The sequence below is a fragment of the Mytilus galloprovincialis genome, chromosome 7 (assembly GCF_965363235.1).
Source record: "Mytilus galloprovincialis chromosome 7, xbMytGall1.hap1.1, whole genome shotgun sequence".
NCBI lineage: Eukaryota > Metazoa > Mollusca > Bivalvia > Mytilida > Mytilidae > Mytilus > Mytilus galloprovincialis.
Window position 1 is genome coordinate 74,031,013 of NC_134844.1, and position 22,626 is coordinate 74,053,638.

At 32.1% G+C, this 22,626-nt stretch overlaps 1 protein-coding gene and 1 long non-coding RNA gene across 2 annotated transcripts; both read left to right on the top strand.

Moving 5' to 3' along the window:
* Positions 1-8,292: 8,292 nt before the first annotated feature.
* On the top strand, positions 8,293-12,078 carry LOC143081941 (uncharacterized). Its single transcript, XR_012980169.1, has 4 exons — positions 8,293-8,491; positions 9,755-9,870; positions 10,646-10,857; positions 11,502-12,078. It is a non-coding gene; the product is annotated as an uncharacterized LOC143081941 (long non-coding RNA).
* A 2,911-nt stretch (positions 12,079-14,989) lies between these two features.
* Positions 14,990-22,203, top strand: LOC143081942 (BET1-like protein). Its single transcript, XM_076257578.1, has 4 exons — positions 14,990-15,114; positions 18,576-18,661; positions 19,577-19,633; positions 20,838-22,203. The coding sequence occupies exons 1-4, from the start codon at positions 15,087-15,089 to the stop codon at positions 21,003-21,005; spliced, it is 339 nt and encodes a 112-aa protein (XP_076113693.1). The 5' UTR covers positions 14,990-15,086; the 3' UTR covers positions 21,006-22,203.
* The last annotated feature ends 423 nt before the right edge of the window (positions 22,204-22,626 follow it).

Consider the following 22,626-nt stretch of genomic DNA (forward strand, 5'->3'; position numbering starts at 1 on the left):
ATGAAAATTATCAGGAATCAAGAGTTTTGGACATTGTAATAAGAATTGCTAATGATTGATTGATTGATTGATTGATTGATTGATTGATTGATTGATTGATTGATTGATCATCATTGTTGGTTAACGTCCAGTGACAAATATTTCATGCATTTCTATGGCGAGAACAAATTTACAATAAGTGCAATAATAGATTGGTGCTGTTTAAAAAGCAGTTACAGGATGAAGGTTCTAGACATTTTGACTGCAACTGGACGATGAAGATAAATTGAAAAGGGTAAAACATTAAGCCTTGCAACAGGTTACCTATATACATGTATGAACCCCTTAACCATTTGTCACATTGATTCGTAACGTGCAGATAGCGTGGAACACTCTTAACAAGAGGCATCAGATTTAAAGTCCTGATCTGACCGGACGTGGCTGCGTACTTGTACATCCTACAGAGCAAAAGCACCAACCAAAAACAAAGCTTTTACTTCGGTCTAGTCCCACATTGGCAAGCGTTTTACTACCGTCGCAAGAAAACCCAAGTGTCCATATTTCTAATCACCAATCCCCACTTGGAAGAACTGTAAATGATATATTATTTAGAATAATCTTTATATGTTAATGACTTTAAATCAGAGGCGCATTTAGGGGGGCAGGATCCCCCCTTTTCCGGGAAAAATGGTTATTTAGGAAATTATTGAAGTACGACCATACCGGGCCTCCTCTTATACAGTCAGTGGACCCACACTTATGACAACTTCTGGATACGCCACTGATAATGGTTAAGGTTCATCATAACCTTTTTGCTAAAATGGCCGTATTTACACCCCAAATTTTACTCTGAGTACAGACTAACCTATACACCTGCAACAGTTTTAAGGGATGGCAGGAACTAGATATATAAATTTTAAATGCATTTTATGTTTCAGAAAATTATAAACTTTTCTAGATTTTGCTATCCATTTTTTTTCGTTCCTGCAGAAGGTGCTAAAATTAACTAAGTAGTGAAAACGATTGAGAAGCTCCCCTCATATAATCAATGTTGTGAGTAGTATTGATTTAAATGGACAATAGATGGACAATAGACACCTATAAAAATACTACCATAGCTAACGTTTTTAACAATAAAAATCGTGGTTACCCTTCTATCGATAAGTGTCATGCCAAAAAATGACTTACGTGTCCCCGTCTTTCCACCAACAATACAGTAAGGTCCACATTTAATGGTCGCACATTTTCTCTAAATTTTGAAACTGATATTACTTGAAAAACAAACAGTATTATTTATTTACTCACATGAAACAAACCGGGATGCGGTATTCAGTACGTAGGTGAAACTGGGCGATATTTATCTAAACGCACGCAAGAACACCTGTATCGTTTTAAAAGACCCAATAAATTCAAAAGTATCATTTATCAACATCTTAAGAAGCACAGTCATCCTATTAAATATTTAACAGTTCAACCTTTAGAAGTAGTAAATAAGCAGCCTGGTGAATCTCATTCCAAGTTTGTACGATCACGAAAAATAAATGAATTAAATTGGATTAAAAAATTACAGACAGTCTACCCTCTCGGTCTTAATGATAATATCATGGGAATTGGCAATATATCAAGAACCGATTCTGTTAACATTTTGGATATAGTTTCTAAAACTGTTCGTAAAAATCGTTCTCATGGACGCAGAAAAAATCGCAATCAAAGAAAATTTCGGACCAACCATACAAATATTTCGGACCTAATTTCCATTTCAAAAAACAACGGCAGACATTATCTGTTAACCAAGCTTTGTTCTTTACCTATAAATAAATTAAATAAAATTTTAGAGGATTGCAACACAATTTCATATTACAGTCCTAAGTATGAAATTGTCCAAATTATAATGGCATATTGTTATTCTAAACTGTTTCCAAAAATTGATCGCCCTGAAGATCATAAAAAACATTTTATTAAAATAAAGTATGTCAATAAAGGTTTTGATTTTGTAAATATTGCCGGTATTTTTAACGACCATTCTGTTAAAGACCAAATTCCTGGATATTTTGATAATACTGAACTCCCTCTCATTTGTTATATTTACAAGAAATCTACCCGAAAATATGTGTTTAATTATAGCCAATTGTGTAAAGATGTAAATATCACTGAAAATACACCTATGTCGTGTAATTGCAGTAATTCAGAATACACCTATGGACCAATTTCCCATGTTATAACAGGAGACCTTAACATCGTTCGCGACCGAGAGTTAAAATCATTCCTCAGTAAAGGACCTAAATATCGTCCCCCGTCAACTATTAACTGGAATGAGTGTCGTAATATCATCAACGACTCACTCCGCGCCTACTGTTTGAAATGGGTAAAACGGGAAAAAGCTGACAAAAAATCTTTGGACTCTTTTTTTAATTCAGTAATGAAGATAGTTGATATTCGAATACAACATTTTAAAGAACATTTTACCCTCAACAAAAACTATAAAAACCCTATTTCGCGTATCAAAAATAAACTAACAGAACTAGCCAAGGAATTTGTTTTTGTCCCGGCTGATAAAGCTGCTAATAATATCATTATTGTTTGACGTAAATTTTATATAGAGGTTCTGCAAAAGGAAATCACGAATTCACCAACATTCCAACTGACTTCATTTTCAGAAAACGACATCTGTAACAAACATAAACTTTTAGCTACTTCTTTACAAGCAGAACCAAACACAATGAAAGTCCCAACTATGTACTGGCTTCCGAAGCTGCACAAAAAACCTTACAAATATAGATTTATTTCATCTTCCAGCCATTGTTCAACTACTAAATTGTCTGTTTTACTTACTAGTACACTTGGTACAATAAAAAACCTGATAATAAATTGTTCAAATAAGGCCTTTGAAAATAGTGGAATTAATTACTTTTGGAGTGTCAAAAACTCGTTGGAAGTACTTGATAAATTGCATGCATATATTGGTGATTTTGAATCTGTTCAAAGTTTTGATTTTTCTACCCTATATACCACTTTGCCTCATATTCTTATTAAGAAAAAATTCACATCCCTAATTAACTGGGCATTTAAAAAGTCGGAATGCGAGTACATATGTTCAAACTCTTTTAGATCATTTTTTAGTAGCAATAAACAAAAGAACTATGTCAATTGGACATGCTTTGATACTATTTATGCACTTGAATTTTTACTTGATAACATTTTTGTTCGCTTTGGAGATTCCGTATATCGTCAAGTTATTGGAATTCCAATGGGGACTAACTGTGCACCACTTATTGCGGACCTGTTTTTGTATTGTTATGAGTTACAATTTATGACTAAAATTAGCAAAGACCCATCAAAACAACATTTGATACAAAAATTTAACAATACTTTTAGATATTTGGATGATATATTGGCTCTAAATAATGACGACTTCAGTATGTATACTAAAGAAATTTATCCTGTAGAACTTACTTTAAATAAAGCTAATGATAACAATGACCACTGCCCTTTCCTCGATCTTGATATCTATATCATAAACGGGAAGCTTAATACAAAAATTTATGATAAAAGAGATGATTTTTCATTTCCTATTGTTAATTATCCATTTTTAGATGGTGACGTTCCCTTGTCACCATCTTATGGTGTTTATATATCTCAACTTGTACGATTCGCTCGTGTATGTAACAATGTATTAGATTTTAGCGAGAGAAATTTATGTATTACTGAAAAATTATTACACCAGGGTTTTCGATATCACAAACTGGTCAAAACATTTACTAAATTTTATCACCGGTATAAGGAAATAATTCGTAAATATAACTCAACATGCAGACATCTTATACGTTCAGGTATTTCACATCCAAAATTTTATGGAAATATTCTTTATAAAGCACAAAAATGTCAGTATTCTCCTCAGAAACTAACAAAACCTTTAAATAGACTTATTAAAAGGGGATATAGTTACGATACTGTTGTCAGGTCATTAAAGATTGCATATTTTGACTTTAACATTGATTCACTGATAGGGTCTTTGCATCGGAACTAAACACATTTATTTTTAAAAAAAACAGTTGTTGGCATGACACGGGTTATGTTCTTCTCATATATTTTATGATAGTATGATACTAAACCCCTAACGGGAGGGATTGTACCTGATATTCATATGATGAAGACATAATCTTTCAATCAGTTTAATTGAGGTCTGGAGCTGGCATGTCAGTTAACTGCTAGTAGTCTGTTGTTATTTATGTATTATTGTCATTTTATTTATTTTCTTTTGTTACATCTTTTGACATCAGACTCGGACTTCTCTTGAACTGAATTTTAATGTGCGTATTGTTATTCTTTTACTTTTCTACATTGGCTAGAGGTATAGGGGGAGGGTTGAGATCTCATAAACATGTTTAACCCCGCCGCAATTTTGCGCCTGTCCCAAGTCAGGAGCCTCTGGCCTTTGTTAGTCTTGTATGATTTTAATTTTTAGTTTCTTGTGTATAATTCGGAGTTTAGTATGACGTCCATTATCACTGTACTATTATGCATATTTTAGGGGCCAGCTGAAGGACACCTACGGGTGCGGGAATTCTCGCTACATTGAAGACCCATTGGTTGCCTTCGGCTGTTGTTTGCTCTATGGTCGGGTGGTTGTCGCTTTGACATATTCACCATTTCCTTTCTCAATTTTACCTGTAAATAATAGGTGATTTAACAGGTTTAAACTGTGTAACTGAGTGGACCGTATCAAATGAAACTCAGGTGTTTGTTTATTTTGCTATCTTCTGCAGACTGGAAAAAAATGAACATCAAAATCCAGGTAAGTTTTTAATTTTCTGAAACGTAGACTTCATATAACTTTTATATATCTAGTTCCTGCCATGCCTTAAAACTTTCCTGGATGTACCAGTTTGTCTGTACTCATAGTAATTTTGGAGGTGTCAACACGGCCATATTTTTCAATTCCTTATGATGAACCTTAACGTTGCATTTGTATATCCTTGTATCTATGGTAAACAGAAAAACGAAAGTAAAATTTTAAATTGAACTTACATTTTGCATACAACACGTTTAAGTCATATTTCATTTCACCTCACCATATGCATGCATTACTTTATAGATGTATAAGCCTTAAATACGTATGTTATATCTGATATATATTGGACAAACTATGATAATTGTCAACAAACTAACAAAACGTCATATTTCACATGTCCCATAATTCATTTATTTACCGGTATCATTTGGGAAATTTACCTGGTCTGCCAAATTAAAATTGTGAACTAAATCAGGTCATATACATGCGTGTTAAACCTTAGGCCGTGTTCACATTGACCTAAACTCGGTGTTGTGTTAGTGTAACTCACACATAAACTAAACATAATTACGTTCCCATTGATAAAACTCAATGTTTAATACATGTAGTTTAAATCATGTTTTGTCTACATGCAGTCGATAGTCGATGTAGGCCTTGTGTAGGTTCAGTGTACACAAAACTAGACATTCCGAACTGTAATTTTTCCATTTATTTGTAAAAAAGAAACGATTTTTATATAAGATTGATACTTATAACACTTATTAATGAAGTTCTTTACAGAAATATGTGTCTAAACTTGATATACTTATTTGTTATAAAAACACTTTACCGTAGCCTTATTAACCCCTAATCAAGACTCATTCATCATCATTGCCGAACACATAATTCATTTGAAAAGGTCTTCCCGAATCGACTGGACGTACACACTGACAGAACTACTGCAAATCATCCAAAATTACTTTCTTAAAGGAGCAACCACTTTACTTTTAAAACAAAAAGGGGGGGTCTGATTCCGAATTTTTTCTCGCTCGAAAATTAATATTCAATTTTTTTCGATGGTACCAATTCAATATTTAACACTATAATGTATGGGGAAACTTTGGATTCAGACTATTTTTTCATTCTGATCATCTGTAGGTGTCAGACCACCAATTAAAAATCCCTATCTGTTCAACCAAATTTTGCAATTTTCACAGCTTTCTAAATATTTTACCTTAAGTTTAACTTCAAGGAAACCAGGTATATCCTGAATTGTACATGTATCACCTTCCTACATGCCAATTTTCAACCAATGTTTAAAGTCTTGTAACAAATTTCTGATTTTGAAAAGACAGATACTACCAAAATAACTCCCGGTTTTCTGGAAATCTTAAATTAGTGTACTATGTAGCGCATTAATCCTGAATTTTTAATGCAAACTCATAGACAAGTGAATTTTGGCTCAAAATGGTCTAGATATATTTCCCTTTCACCAAAAGTTTCATTTCTGCAAATTTGTTGGTTAGTCTAAGTAAACGATGACATCAAAAGCACGATTTTGTGTCAAAGTAGGACTACTTTTACATACGTTCTAAATTGGAGGGAGTAATTGGTGGTCTGACACCTGTATGACCCGATTTTTTTTAATCAAATTGTGGGAAATCCATACCTCCTTTTTTTTTAATTCAAATGGTCGTTCCCTTAGCTGCTAGAAAAGTTGTTCGAAAAATTGAGTTCGGTTCTACGTAATGAACATTTAAATGACATATAGTTTATAAGTGTGAACAAATCTTATGTACAGGTAACTAAACAAGGTGTAAAGATGTGGACAAATCTTATGTGAAACTAGTGTAGATTACATTAAACCAAATGTAAACATGTTTACTGGACACGGCGTTTGGTGTGAACACGGCCTAAGACTATGTTATATAAGTAATTTGTATTTCGTCACGCAGTGCATCAATTTAAAAACAAGAATGAATATGCAGCATTGAAACTGTTCGTAATGCAATTTATCTTGTTTTGAACCACTTTAACACAAACTTTTAAATAATGTTCAAATGTCTCATTGAAAATCAAAATTGCTATATTTTCAAAGTAAAAAATGGGCCAATTTCCATCATGTTACAGCGTAATCAGAAATTTCGCCGTTTTAGAATCTATTCTGGGTAATATTTTTAAAAGCGTACACCGAAACGTTATGATTGGTTTAAAACGTTCTAAACAATGAAAATGCATCCAATGATGTAACGTTATTTTCATTTTGGTGTACAGGCAATGGGATTACCCATAGTCCTTTAGTTTCCGAAATTTGCTCCAACTGTGTCTAAAATCTTCATTTTTGAATGACAACAATTGCCACAATAGTAGAGCAGATTACCCTTCCAGAGCAATTGACTGTGCCCAAACTATTTTAAAAGTGAGTGTTTTTATGTTTTTGTTAAAGTCATCATTTTAAACACGACAACTGCCACATAAGAAGAGCAGATAACCCTTCCAGAGCCATTAAGTTCGCCCAAACAATGTTATGTTTTTGTTCTTCAGTTTTGAACAATTGGCACTATAGTAGAGCATATTACCCTTCAAGAGCAAATGAGTTTGCCCAAACTATTTTTATTATCTAGTGTAAATCTTCAGTTTTGAATGACGATAATTGCCACACAACAGTAGAGCAAAGTACCCTTCCATAACAACTGAGCATGCCCAAACCATGTTTCTGTTGAAATCTTCAGTTTTGAACAATGGGCACTATAGCAGAGCAGATTACCCTTTAAGAGCAACTAAGTGTGCCCCGAACTATTTCTATAGTCTTGTTTAAATATTTAATTTTCAATGACGACTATTGCCACTAAAGTGGCACATTACTCTCCCGGGGTCCACTCAATCCAATCCAATTGAATTTTATGTTTTAGTTTGAATCTCTATTTTTCAATTGATAATGACTGTATTCTTTGTATTTTTCCGACTGAAAGTTTTGACAGCATCGTTGATATAATATAACTTTTAAAAAGCAAAATCTGGATTTTTTTTAAACCGAACTAAAACTAATGGGTTTAAAGAAATCAGATAAGCAAAAGCAAACAAAAGACATCTGTTTTAAGGAACGAAATTAATTCAATGAACGTGCGCCTAAAAGGACGGGAAACAGCTCTACTTTGTCTATACATTACCATACTTTCTATTTATTTTATATAAATACAGCCAAATCTGTAAAGTTTCTACTGTCATTGGTAAGTCATTATGCGAAGTTTCTTTTATATTATTTCATATCATATCACAAGTGAAAAATGACCGACTTTTGTTGAATTTTCTGTGTGAAAGAATTTTTTTGTCCGAATCGTATACCCAATATGTAGAGTTGTATCGCGTAATAATTAATGTGATTCCGTATTATTACGAACACTCTCGATTAAATCACGTACATGTAATGTTGTATTTATTTTTAAATACCATTTTTAAATTTAATGGTAAATTAAGAATATTAAATATCGCCAATATAGAGTAAACAGGCTATCGATTTCATATTTAAAATTTTTTCATGGTTTTCATTTTTCAATTAGCTTCATTGAAAATTAATGATCCAGTCATGGAGATAAACACTTTATTCAAATTAAAACAATAGGCTTGTTTATACCTTCTTTCTAATTTGAAAGGAACTGGTTTATTTTTGGACCTATCTACCAATTTAAACACTGACCGACTTCTTGTAGACCAAATGAGAAAGATTAATAGAACAAAATGGTGAGTAGGAATATATATACGTGTTAAATTTTACATTTTAAGTGTTAAGAGAAGCTAAAGTTTTTATCGAAATTGTGACTCTGGGTTAAATTGAAAGTCATGATGTTTGTCTCATTCTTACGGAGCCATTATTCTATGGTGTTGATTGTGTTTTATATACTTATTGAGTTCGTATAGCTCTGCTCGTTTGGAATTTCGATCTTCTTCTGGTTAATAACCTTTTACTATATATTTTTTTATCCATTTCATTTTTTTTTCTCTTTGGGAAATCGTTAGCAAGTATTGTTTTCTTTATCCTTTAGAAATTTATAACTGTCTTCAAATGGTAAATTTTTAAGGTTTGTGTTTTAATAATTTGAAGAGGAAAAACAAATACATTTATCAATTGTATCCCACCAGTTATTTCGCACACAAAAATGGCACAATTCTGCTATTGACATGTCTATGAATGTTACTTCAAAGAACAACTATTTAATATGACTAATTACCAAAATCAGTCATATTGATTGTTCTGGTTTGTAAGCACCATTTTGCATATTTCCGGAGTAATGATACGCGAGGAAGGGGAAAAAGATGGGGGAAAGGGCTCCGGGCTAGATACTAGTTTTATCGTTGAGCGCCAGGCTCAAAATTATGAACTGCACCGGAACATTCCTTTTCAGCAATTTAGGGAACAAGTTCGGCCCGAACGGGGCAAAACTTTAAGGACTTCGGTTTTCTCTGAGCTGTCTCTTCGCTCCACTAATAGGCTTCGAGCTTCAGGGGATTGCCAGAAAAGTAAAGCGGTTGTACTTTTTTACACCACATACATGTAGCAATGAATCCATTCTTTATTAGAACCACACTATAGAAGAATATCAAAATGACCTTGGTAAATGACAAAAAATAATCAAGATACGGGAAAATATGTAACAGCACGAATTCAAATTCCAATAGCATTTATTTACATTTGTACTAGTATACTAAATAAAACAAAATAAAAGGTAAAGAGAATTGTCTCATTAGAAATCTTCTTATTTTAATATTGAAATCTCCCAACAAATTTAACAAAATCTGACATAAAGATGTGAATACAGAGTAAATCATGATGTAAATTTGTGTACACCATGCGGGGATCAATGGTTGCTAACTTCCGCCACATTCGGTCTCTTCTAAATAGATGTCATTCTCATTGGCATAATATTTATATTGAATTAAAATATGCATGATGATTTTTAATATGTTTATTATTTACAAATAAACATTTTAACGTTAAACTTGTAGGAGTCGTACGATGTCCAACTTTGTAACGAAGTTTTAATGTACTTTATGGACAGGAAAGCTGATGGCGCAGACTCAAACATAAATGAAGTCTACAAAAATCTATTTGTAGGAAACGAGTAAGTAAAAATATTGTCCTTTCGTTATTTTTCTATTTTACTTCTTTTTTTTCTTTTTTTTTTTGGGGGGGGGGGAGGTGCTTAAGTAATAAAAAGAAATGCGACGTAATAGTATGTGCCGGGGGGTGGTGGTGCTTAAGTAATAAAAAGAAATGCGACGTAATAGTATGTGCCCGGGGGGGGGTGCTTAAGTAATAAAAAGAAATGCGACGTAATAGTATGTGCCCGGGGGGGGTGCTTAAGTAATAAAAAGAAATGCGACGTAATAGTATGTGCCGGGGGGGGGGGGGGTGCTTAAGTAATAAAAAGAAATGCGACGTAATAGTATGTGCGTCGTTGCGACACCAATAGAACAACACAATAACATCAGAAAAGACATCTAGTAAAAATTCAATATTCATTGTTCTACTAAAGGTAACTGCCCATATGTCAAGCTCTAAACTCTACGAGTGTAGTACATTATAAGTTGTCAGTGCATTGAACTGATTCTTAGAATAAAACAATGCTTTAAAAATTTAACACTGCAAAATACGTGCAGGGACTATGTACTTCATTTGTGGTTCAGATCATGACAGTCATAGAAGCATTGATTACTAAAATTCCGCCAGCACATCTTCAAACTCATTGCTAGAGACGGAAACAAGTAGTAACGATGTCAGTGACGCGTTTTCGGTGGATACCAAACAGGGTATGTTTATAATCAAGTGAACAGAACAGCCAAAACAAAATACAATTTAACTCACAATGTTTTATAACTCCATATTCTTTTTTTCAGGGTTATTGCACGGGATGCGGCAAAACTAAAGGAACTTGGGATAAATCTAGTTATAAATCTATCTCCAAACGAAGTGAAAACGAACCCATTAATATATGAACCTTATGACATAAAATACTGTCCACTAAGTTCGGATGATAACGTGTACACATGCTTATTGAATATTGTTGAAGATGGTGCGGACCTGATAGAGGACATAATAAAAGATGGAGGTAAGCTAATCTAATCAGACTTTTTTCCTACTGTGTCGTGCACTATTCTGGGACTCTATCAAGTGAGAGCTATAAATGAAAGTAAAAACCAAGCTAAAAATCGGTGCAATTTACTTATCATTCAGGGTATAACGGTATCTGTTTCTCTATATATACACGAGCAAAATTATCGACAGCTAGTTAATTGTTTTCTTTATTTTAAATTAAATCTAAAAATTAGCATTGGCTGTTCCAGCCCCCCTTTTTTGTGGGGAACATTTGTTGATTATATAGGTGACCACTGAAGCATGTCTGTAGGGGGCTCCTATTATGGCAGTCAGTGCCTCCTTTTCTATTTCAAATTTGTGATCATTCATTTTGAGTTACATATAAATGAAAAGTCTGGAAAACCAAATGCAGCAAGTTTGCAAAAGTTGTGAACAAAATTACGATGTTATAATTATATTTACCTGTGGAAGATAAAAGCGGGTGTTAGAAATGGAAAACAAAGTTTTCGTCATCAAAAAATTCTTCCTGGACCCCATTGCCCCCTGATAGCGACCCTTTATATTTTATAACTAAACAAACTGACACTTTATACGATATTTTTTGTTTCATATACTGTATCTAAGGGAAAAAAATACAATACCATTTTATTATTGCAGGTAAAGTCTTGGTTCACTGTTCAGGCGGAGTCCGAAAATCGCCCGCAATGGCAATTGCCTATCTCATGCTAAAGGAACAGTTGCCTATCTGGAATGCCGTAAAGTGTATCAGAAGATGTCGTAAAGTGTGTCCTAGCAACGGTCTCATTATGCAATTGTGTATTCTGAATAAAGAAATATTTGACAAAGTTACGCACAAATAGATAACATATACAATGTATATTGGAAGAAAACATACAAAACATATGGCTGCATTTACATTTTACTTTAGTGCGCATGCAGGCATGCAGTATGGTAAAAAGAACAGTTCAATACATTGCCATTGCATACCTAAACGTTTGGGGTTCTTGTTCAAACAAGTCGTTTGGGCAGGTACATATAATATACATGTATGTATTACATGTCTCTAAGTTTGAGTATGTAGAACATAAGATTCTATTCTTATGTATGAATTAGTTGTGCTACTATTTGTATAAGCTACCTCAATTTTATGTGACACTATTTTGATTGGAGTTTGACCAAAACATACTTGTTGCTTTAAGTATGTAAATAAATAAAAATATGACTCAAACGCATGTGTTTCATAGTATAATAAGCCATATATATATATATATATATACTTAAGAATTATGCTCGATAGTCTTATTATTGATTTATAAGGTGTCTATAGGTACAGGAGCAGCTTTTGTAAAATTACTACCAACGAACATGTATACAATCATTTGTGTATCAAATGTATGTTTTATAAACAATTGTTAAAGAAATTCATTCCATATTTCCTGAGTGTAATATATGTTAGACAATTTTAGTTGATTGGTTGGTTGGAAGGTTGGTTGGTTTGTTGGTTATAAAATGTTTGCAATGTATCAAGTGACAAGTTCTTTATATCGAGTGGTTGGAACCGCTGTATTGGTCGATTTGTTGTTACGTTTAATGGTTGATGGATTGAATTTATAAATATTGACTGTTTTCTAGGTTAAAAATACGCATATTTTATATTGTCTATTCATTGATTAATGATTTATGTACGTGACGTCCAGTGAAAAATATTTGACGATTTTTTTTTACTCAGAGAAATAGGAAAGGTGTTTTCCTCATGGAAAAGAGAAATAGGACGGCGACAACTTCCTCGATTCAATGAACAGGCGAAAATCTAAAATTCAATGCTATTTTCAGATTCACACCAACACGTAAATAACAAATACGAAAGTTCTGATACGGGTTCGATATAAATTGCAATTAAAAAAATACACTACAAATAAATTGTAAAGTCTGATGAGTTTAGAAAAGGGAATAAAATGTATAAAACAAGATTCAATGATATTTCATGACGAGTGTTAAGCCTAGCATGTCCAAATGCAATTTATGATATTCAAATTAATTTGGTGTTTGCGCATGGCCTGGGAGAGATAAATTTTCTCTATTTGTAGTTGCCATTTATGGACTTTCATAAAACATTTTGACCTTTTTAGCATTGTTTATAGCCTGGTTGAACGGAATATTAGCGTAATACAGTTAAAGCATAATTTTATTTATCTATCATAACATAATAGTAAAGATTACAGGCAAAAAACGAAAAAAAAATTATATAAAAACAAACCGTCATTCAAGGACATAATTCCTATCAGGAGTTGATTAAGATTTCGACTAAGCGATAACCAAAAGTTCCAAGTGGTGAAGTTAAAGTCATGCCCACGAAAAAATAACATACACCATTACGAGTTGGATGACCAACATGGCATATCAGTTTCACAGACCGACAACGAATATGTTCCGATCATCGTAAACACAACCCCAGTCTCATTTTCCATCAATGTAAATACCAAATTAGACTTATCATGCGTAGATATTGAACTTGGAGCAACATGACTGGAGCTACATGTAGAGAAAGATCAGTTTATTCTTCCGGAGAACCTGCGATCACCCCGGTTTTAGTGGGTGTTAGTGGTGCTCATTCTTTAGATTCCTCGATTCTGCGTTTTGTGTGCTGCTGTAATGAGACTGATGTGGTGTGATTGCCAATGAGACAACTATCATAAAAAGTTCAAATAAAGTAAAATGAGCAACTATGTGCAAATGTACGGGCTTCATCAATGAGAAAAACCCTTACCTTAATGTATTGCTATAAAGATCCCGACAGAAAATAAATTTGGAACAATTCAATTTAGAAATCTTAGGTTATTTTCGACTACATATCGATCACTACTCTTCTTTTTTTTTTTATCCTTGCTGAACAGATGATTAGCTCAAAACAGTGAAAGCATAATTTTCTTTATCCATCATATCATAATACAATTATTAAGATAACAAGCCATCATATTACAATTATTAAAATATCAGACAAAAAAATGAGAAAATTTTTGAAAAAAAACGTCATTCAAGGATGCTTTTAAAAGACTCAATTCTACAATGTGTTAACCAATAGTTCCAATTTGTGAAGTTAAAGTCATGCCTACAAAAAAATTACGAAGACCATAATGAGTTGGATGACCGTTATGGAAAATCTGTTTCACAGATGACGAACACTGAATATGCAAAACACAGAACAGCGCTAAGATAACTCGAAAGGCAGGATTTAAACGTGCATGCTTCGATGATCTTAGCCAGAGCGATCGATTGATTGTAATTATGTCTCCGTTCATTGAAAAATCGCAGATCTCAGAAAGAAAACAATCCGAACAGATCTTATTTAGATTATTGATATCAGAGGTATCTTTTTTTGAGATATCAGATCAATCGCCAACCAATCTAACATTTGCAAAGAAAGAAAAATGGATATGAAAATTTCACAAGATAATGAATGTAAGCATTGTCATTCAGATAAATCGCCAATAAAATTGTTTTCAGTACAAAACATTATGGACCCTTAACTTAAATATTCCAACTCGGAATTTATTATTATATTTTAGATCAAAACTACCGTAAACTGTATGTAAGGACATAGTTAGTTATATTGGCTTCATTAGCTGGTAAAGTTAAGATAACGCCTTCCTCCTGAGAATCTGAGACTGTTATAACACAGTAGTCAGCTTCCTCATATTATAAATAAAACTTTTAAGGACCCGTCATCTGAGTGTCCGATTGAGGGCTTTTTTTTCTTTTTATTTAAGGAGATGATGTTTCATATTTCTTTTTGATTATAAATCGAATGAAAAAGATCTTAAATAAACGAAAACGTGCAAAACTCGCAAGCAAGTACCCTCTTGGTAAATAGTTTCACTGAGTAAAACTTTATACTGAATGCCAGTCGGTTGTATGACAGTCTTCACTATGCCTACACAATAATTTATATTTTATTTGCGATCTTGTTTTTATAGGGGGAAATGTGGTCCATCTTTAGAATAAAGGTGTATAAAACATGTAAAAGGCATATAAAAACACACTGTAATATTTGGTGTCTAATCAATGTTATTCTTTTCCGGAAATTTTTCAACCTTTTATCCGGAAACGGATAAAGTATTAGAGATGAAAAGTCATGTCATTGATACGTTTTACTAATAGCAATCAATAACTCTTTGTTTAGAATAAGTTTTGACATTGAACAAATGTTTTGCTGGAGATTTTGACACATCAACACTCTGAAAAATGACAGATTACAGGAACAACCGGAATGGTAATAGTTATCCGCGTCAATTTTTTTATTTCGTTTCTTCAATCAAAACATTGTGAATTGAGAGTTGTCTTATTGTCATTCATACCACATCTTCCTATATCATGTATCAAGATCATGTTTGCATGAAAGTGTTACAGCCTGATATGTCATAATTGTCTATAACCCTTACTCTAAGATGGGGGTTAAGGGTTATTTTCGTACAACGTTTTCCGCCTTTTTATTTGTGTTTTGATGCTTTATTTCCCTTTTACTCATGTTTGGTTTCGTGTGTGTGCTAATGTTCCCCCAATACACCATATCACTATTCCTGGCTGGCCCTTAGAATCTGTACTGCTTAAACTATTGACGTCACACAACAATCACTTTTCCATTCATTGTGGAGTCAGATATTTTGTATTATGGCGTCAAAATTTTAGGCTTAAATTAAAATATTGTTTGTTTGCAGTTTACCGACCGACCCTTGAAAATCCTCCCGACTGTGAAAATTTTATTGCTTTATAGTTGAAGAATTTTTTTTTAATACTTCTATTGACGCGATCCGGAACTTTGGGTCCTTTCCGGAAATGATTTAAAGTCTGGGTCAATTACGCATTTCAAGTTCGGTTTTTCTTAGCTTCCCGTCAAGCGTTCATGTGACCATTTAATGATAGAGCACATGGAAATTGTTTACAGGTATCCATGAAGTCACGGAGGAGTACTTTACGCTGTCGTCTCGTGTCAATTTTAAGACAAATAACAAACAAAAAAGTTTATTAGTAAACTGTTTATACAGATTCAGGCACATGTAATGATGTGTGATGATATCATTGACGATGATGCAGCGGATATTCATAACTGACACGATAACCATTCTGTCTCAAACAAATCGGGTACACAATCTGTGGAGCCTGACTTTATGGAACCAATTTTAGTGGTTAAATAATTCGACAGCAGCTTGAAGTATGGCATATTTTCTACAAATCGTTGTGAAGACGACAAAGATGAAACCACTCCTCCGTGACTTAAATCTTCATGGATATCTGTAAACACGCCTGTACGGAGGAAGGGCTCATTTGAAAGGTTAATGGATATAGATCATGCCAAATCAATAAGAAGCAACCCTAACTACACAAAGATGTAGAGGAAATGAATGGTTAGCTTGAAAAATAAATATACTCTCTCTATATTAAATCTATCTTCGATTGCAATGAGTATGCTCCTTTAGGATAAGGGGGCCGGCTGCCCCACTCATTGCAATTATTCTCTTTCTTACAATATTAAATATACCCAAACTGTGTGGCCTGTGTGAATTCAATTAAAACATGTCCTTAGGAGCTATGCTGCCAATTTTTTTTATGCATTAAAAACATTTCAGTACAGACCATTTACTTTTAATGGGGTGCTATGGATTTCACCCCAAACTTTAGATTTCTTTGGTTTTCATTAAAGCCTGGCAAAAATATAACCTTATCACATATAATTAAATATTGTTAGAAATATGAAAACAGTCGAATGTCTTAATACTTTTTTTTCAAGTTGCCTTTTTTTCAATTGAGGAAGATTCAATGGTTATTTTTTTTTATTATTAAAAATACACTCTTTAATACATTGTCTTATAAATCTTTAATATCTACATTTTTCTGATGAAAATACTCTACTCATGAAAACATTCTAGTCAAGAAGCATACATGTCTGAATATATTTCTTTAAAACAGTTCTAGTCATAATGACATTCCTTGTTTATAAGTGTTCCAGTATTTAATAATTATACCATATTTTATGTCATAAATTGGATAATGACACTATGTTAAAGTTTCTGTTTTGGTTAAAAAGTTTTTTATCTGAAAATGCCTGTTCATTTGATGTTGGTTTTCAGCATGTCCAGTGTTTGTTGTTTTAAAATGTTTTTTTTTCTTCACAAGAAACTTGGTTTAGTGTAACTGCTTGTTTAAACTGTATTTTGGCTGATAAAATAAAATATTTTTCCTACCTACCGACCCTTCAGTCTGAAGGTACAGTCGGAAAACTGCAAACAAACATATTTTTAAGGTTGGCCTTACAGGAACCTGTGTGATGACATGTACAAAAAATGTAATGGCGGACAAAACAAATACATGTAACTACATGTATAAGGTGTATTCATATCACACTATCATGACCATTACATTTGGGACCCATTGAAGAAAAATATAATTACAGAATAACTAATCGAAGAATTCAAGTGGAGAAAAATATTCAACAGGTGACCGAACAAACGTTAATTCACAAATGAGTGTAGCGCATGAGTTAATTATCAATGTCGTTCTGTCACGAGTTGAATTCTTTTATTAGTTAAATAGATACACATGTAACTCTATAGCATGTATCAGGTCATTACAGATAATATCATTCTGAATTTACAAAACATGATCATGTACTCATCAAAGTGAGAGGATTAGCGCTATAAAACCAGATTTAATCCACCATTTTCTACATTTGAAAATGCCTGTACGAAGTCAGGAATATGACAGTTCTTGTCCATTCGTTTTTGATGCGTTTTGTTATTTGATTTTGCCATGTGATTATAGACTTTCCGAATTGATTTTCCTCTAAGTTCAGTATTTTTGTGATTTTAATTTTTGCATATGGTTTCTTCATTCAGATGATTCTAAAATTTGTAAAAGCTTTTCGAAATTTATATACTTGGACTATGTATAAAATGATGTACATTTACATGTATGTTTATCATGGTTTTATCATGTTTATTTCTAAATTTTTAATTTCTCTTTGATAACTAGATTAAGGAAATTTTGACATCTTACTTAAATAGTTTCATTAATATTGCTCAACAAATGCTTGGAAAGTAAATTTAATGTGTATTTCAGGCAATCAATTTTTAAATATTTTCCTTTGTACTTTACTACAGTTACTCATATATAAAATGGTAGTATAAAAAAAATTGAGTTAACTCCCCTAGGATGCAAAATAAATCGTTATGTGCAATAATAAATATATAAGTCTTGAGTGCACATGCTTGCCAAGAAATACATATATTTCAAAAAGTATTTCTACAATTACAAATGTAGGTAAATGTATACCCTTGATTAATAATGGGGTAGAATGGAATACATACATGTGATGTAGATTTAGAAACCATGTTAACTACATTGTAGGCCATAAAAAAGAATAGGTTTGTTTGCCCTAACCCTACCTACCCAGAAAATAGCTGCCTACTCATAATCTTTTATTGTCCTGATGTGAAAATATTTTTTTTCATTCAGATAGGCATGAAGACTAATAAATATGATAAACATCGGATACTTATAATTTATCTTTGCCAAAAAAAAAAAGAAAATGCCTACCTACATGTACATGTACATTTGTACCTACCCACCGTCTCAATGTTTGGGTAGGGTTTGGGCAAACCAAAATATTTTTAAGTGTGGCCCTAGGCAATATGACATGTAATTTTTGTATGATGACCATATATTTTTACATTTAAGGATTGTCTAGATCAGAAGAAATGCTTGATTCTGAAAACCAAAGACGAGTTGATGGATTATCAGACAAAGTATCAAGACTGAAATCAGTATGTGCTAACCTGACTTAATACAGAATACTGTAAATTCAGAAATTATTGCAATGTTTTCATTATTGCGAAAAATTGGACAGTGTTATACATTGTACATGTACATGTTATAATTGCAATAATTCAAACTCACATTTTGAATCTTTTTTTATATGAATAAAACAGGACTTTTCTCAATATCACAAAAAATAAAATTGCATTTTAGTCTAAAATTTAATTACAAAATCGCAATAATAAATGCAAGCAATAATTTGTGAATTTACTGGTCATGTATACATAATATAAATTTTTCAAAAACATCACTGTATCAATGATTAAAAAAATGTGTAACATTGATCAGGATCATGAGGATGTTGTGTTTTTTGGAATGAATTTTATCTTTAAAACACAGCAGATGCTCAGCTGTATGCCAATCAAATAAGACAGTTCTTATTGTGTGACTATAGTGTTTAAGAATAACAATCAAATATCTGAATGTCTTTACTGCCAGATAAATTTTTAGTTAAAACTGAACACAATAATTTCTGAATTTACTGTAACTTGTGCAAGGTGCATGAATCTAATATCTGTTCTAAAAATATCATATTTTTGTCATTGTTGAAGTTATCTTTACAATTGAAGTTTAACCTTCCTCACTCCAAATAATTGTAGTTAAATCAACTACATTCAATTCTTTATACAATGTAATATTTAATTTCACTTCCCACTGATAAATTTAAGCAATTTGTACCCATCAGTGCATACAAGCACTTAATTATTGAATGATATATAGCAAGCGAGTAAAGCAAAACTGGAAGATTATATGCATAAACATGATAAAACAATATATTTTTCAAACAGAGAAGTTGTAGGCCCTCTAATCTGTTACTGATTCAATTTTCATATAGTTCTCTTTCATAATTTAACTATTTTCAGCTTGCGTTTGATATAGAAACAGAATCAAAAGACTCTAACAGATACTTGGACGACATGGTAGGTTCTCAATCTTCTTGTTTTCTCACAATTTTTATTTTGTTGATTAAAAACATAAAAGTCATAGGGTCGACAAAAAGGCAAGACACATATCAAATCTCAACAGATACTAATGAATTGCTTTAAACAAAATGAAAGTGACAAAAATTTACAATAGATTAAGAATTTGACAGAAAATGAAAAAAAAATATAGTACATTTAGTATGTTACCATTTTGTTGAAACTGTGAAACCAGTGAAGAAGAATTACAAGTCTGATGTGCTTTTAATCTGTTCTTTGTATTGTATTTTAATTATTTTATTTTTTTTTATCAAATTTCAAGGGTATGCCTGGCCGTTTTGACGTAAAAGTAGCTACACACCTGTATCCCTGAATCCTTTTGAATGAATCATATTAGTTGAAATATACGAATTAATAATATTGAAAGTTATTGCAATTGCATAAACAGTAAAAGTTTTCATATTACATTGTAGTACTTTAGTCAAATATGTAACTCTGAAACAAGTTTTGAAATTTTATTTAAGTTTGTCTCTCATAAAAGTATATATATATATACATATATACATGTATATCAATGAAATTTGCTATCTGACAAAAAGTTAACTGCAAAAACTCTTATAATCATTCAAAGGAATGTTTTTTGTATATTATTTTATTTAACAATTAAAGTGCAGTGAAAATAAATTTTGTTAACGTCTGTGTTATTATTGCCACCGTCTTGTTTACATTGGTCAACGTCGTCTATCGAAAAATAACCAATATCAAGGTCAACTACCGAAAGTTCTCTCGACCAATCATATCAACGTATTCCCTAATATAAAATCCAAGATCGATTATTTGAACAAAACATCTTTAAATACATAAGATTTTAAAAAACAAACATAAAAAATAAATGAAATAACAACTAATCATATTGTCTCCTGTCTTGAGACAATATGATATGTAGCTATAAATTTCCAACAAAATCAAATGATGATTTTCATACAAATATGGTCGGAAATTAATAATATAACTATTAAAGCGTATGTATCAGGTCAATACAGGATATATCGACCCAAAAAAATATATCAACCTCAGACTTTGTCATCAGTCAATATACTTCTTTCAGGTCACCTCATACAAAGGCTATACATTTAATTGTAAAATAATAAATACTAGTTAAACTAAATGAATCATCACAACTGATAACAATTTTACATTGCAGGGTAATGACTTTGAGAGTACACATGGATTATTAGGAGGAACAGTTAATAGACTTTCTCATATGGTGTCAGCCAACAAAGGAAACAGGAAGTTGATGTGTTATATGATTATAGGACTTGTGCTGTTGTTTTTCTTAGCATATTATCTCATTACAAAAGTGACTAGTTGAGAGGTCTCCAATGTTTATATTGTTTTGCAATGAGTTTTAAAATACCATTGAATGTTGATTATCTTATAACACCTCTGCAGTTTCTCCCTGTTGGTCCCAAGGTATAATTGAACAGGATTCTTTTGTTTGCTCATATTTGATAGAGGTTATACAGGCTTGACTTCTATCATGGGGTGACTCATGTCATTTATTTTGACAATAGAAAATCATTCTACATTCTTTCATGTGGAGCATCTGAAAATTTTTGACACTAGAAACTTTTTTGATTGTACCTTGAGATGTATAATTAACCCTATAGCTAATTAGGTGAATTTTTTGGATGGTGGGCATTGGTACATAGTGGAAAATGCTCTGTTATGACATCACCATTGTTCAACCTGTGTTGAGGATACACTCCTTTTATCCATAATAAGAGATGACGCATCAAAAATCTTTAGAAAAAATATATAAGCTTTTGTATGTAAAGATGTGCTCCAAAATTTAAGCTTTAACATTTGTCCTCAGGAAGATTCTTTGTTAGAGGATATTATCAAAATTAACAAGAGCTGTAGTGTAGTTATTTTATTCATTTATTTTGATAAAGTACATTCAATGGTATTTTTAAAAGCTGTGTAATTGATTAATATTTATTGTGCATTATTGTTATATAGATGGGGTAATATTCTGAGAAACATCCATTTTCTTCAGTGCGGGTCACTGTTGGTATCAATTTAAAACCGATACAGATTATGTGTATGCACTTTCCTAAGGTTGGTTCCCTCCATAAAATATTCAGTATGCCTTCGGAATATACAAATGTTATTGTGAAGAATTTCAATAAAGATCTTGTACCAGTCCAGCACTTCCCTTACTTAGCTCTGACATTTAGTTTGTTCAATCAAGTCAGGAGATTGAAAGTTGTTATCCATTCGTTTAATATTTTTGAGCGATTGATTTTGCCATATTCCATTTGATTATGGACTTTCCATTTTGATTTTTCCTTTGAGTTTACTCCTTTAAAATTGAATACAGGGTCATTCAACATGTTCAATTGAGATAGTAGAGTATTCGGAAGCCATTTCAAAAACATGAAATATTGTTTTAAAAGTTGCATGTATATTTTGTTGTATTGTTCTATGTGCAAAACATCTTGTATTAACAATCAGTGTGTTTTATATTTGTATAAAAGTGGACCATAAAATATCATTAAAACATGTTTAATTTATTATCACTTTCAGTATTATTGCACATTTTTATTTCTCTTTTTTTCCATCATTTTGTGAATGGAATAGATGGTATTGTTAATTGTCATGAAAAAGATATATATAAACATGTACATGAAATTGTAGATTATCTTTGCTCCTCTCAGAGAGATTGGTTTTTTTTACTTGAGCCCGGAAGGCATTAGTGAGAAAAGCAATCGAGTTGAGTGGACTAATGATAATCTGTTTATTGCTATGTTACCTATGATGACATTGTCAATTTCATTAACAATATCACATGCTTCCTTAGTTTCTATTGTCTGTCTGTCTGTCCATCCATCATTCTGGCATATCAGTTTTCAACATTTTTTTCTTCTACTTGAAGATGTTCATTTGATATTTGGTTTATTGTTTTATCATAAGAAGTTATAGATTAAGAT

Bases quoted from the DNA above. Each gene is read 5' to 3' on its own strand.
- LOC143081942 (XM_076257578.1), top strand. From the start codon at position 15,087: ATGACAGATTACAGGAACAACCGGAATG. The intron at 15,115-18,575 runs GTAATAGTTATC...TTTACATTTAAG, and splicing joins TTACAGGAACAACCGGAATG to GATTGTCTAGATCAGAAGAA. The intron at 18,662-19,576 runs GTATGTGCTAAC...AACTATTTTCAG, and splicing joins AAGTATCAAGACTGAAATCA to CTTGCGTTTGATATAGAAAC.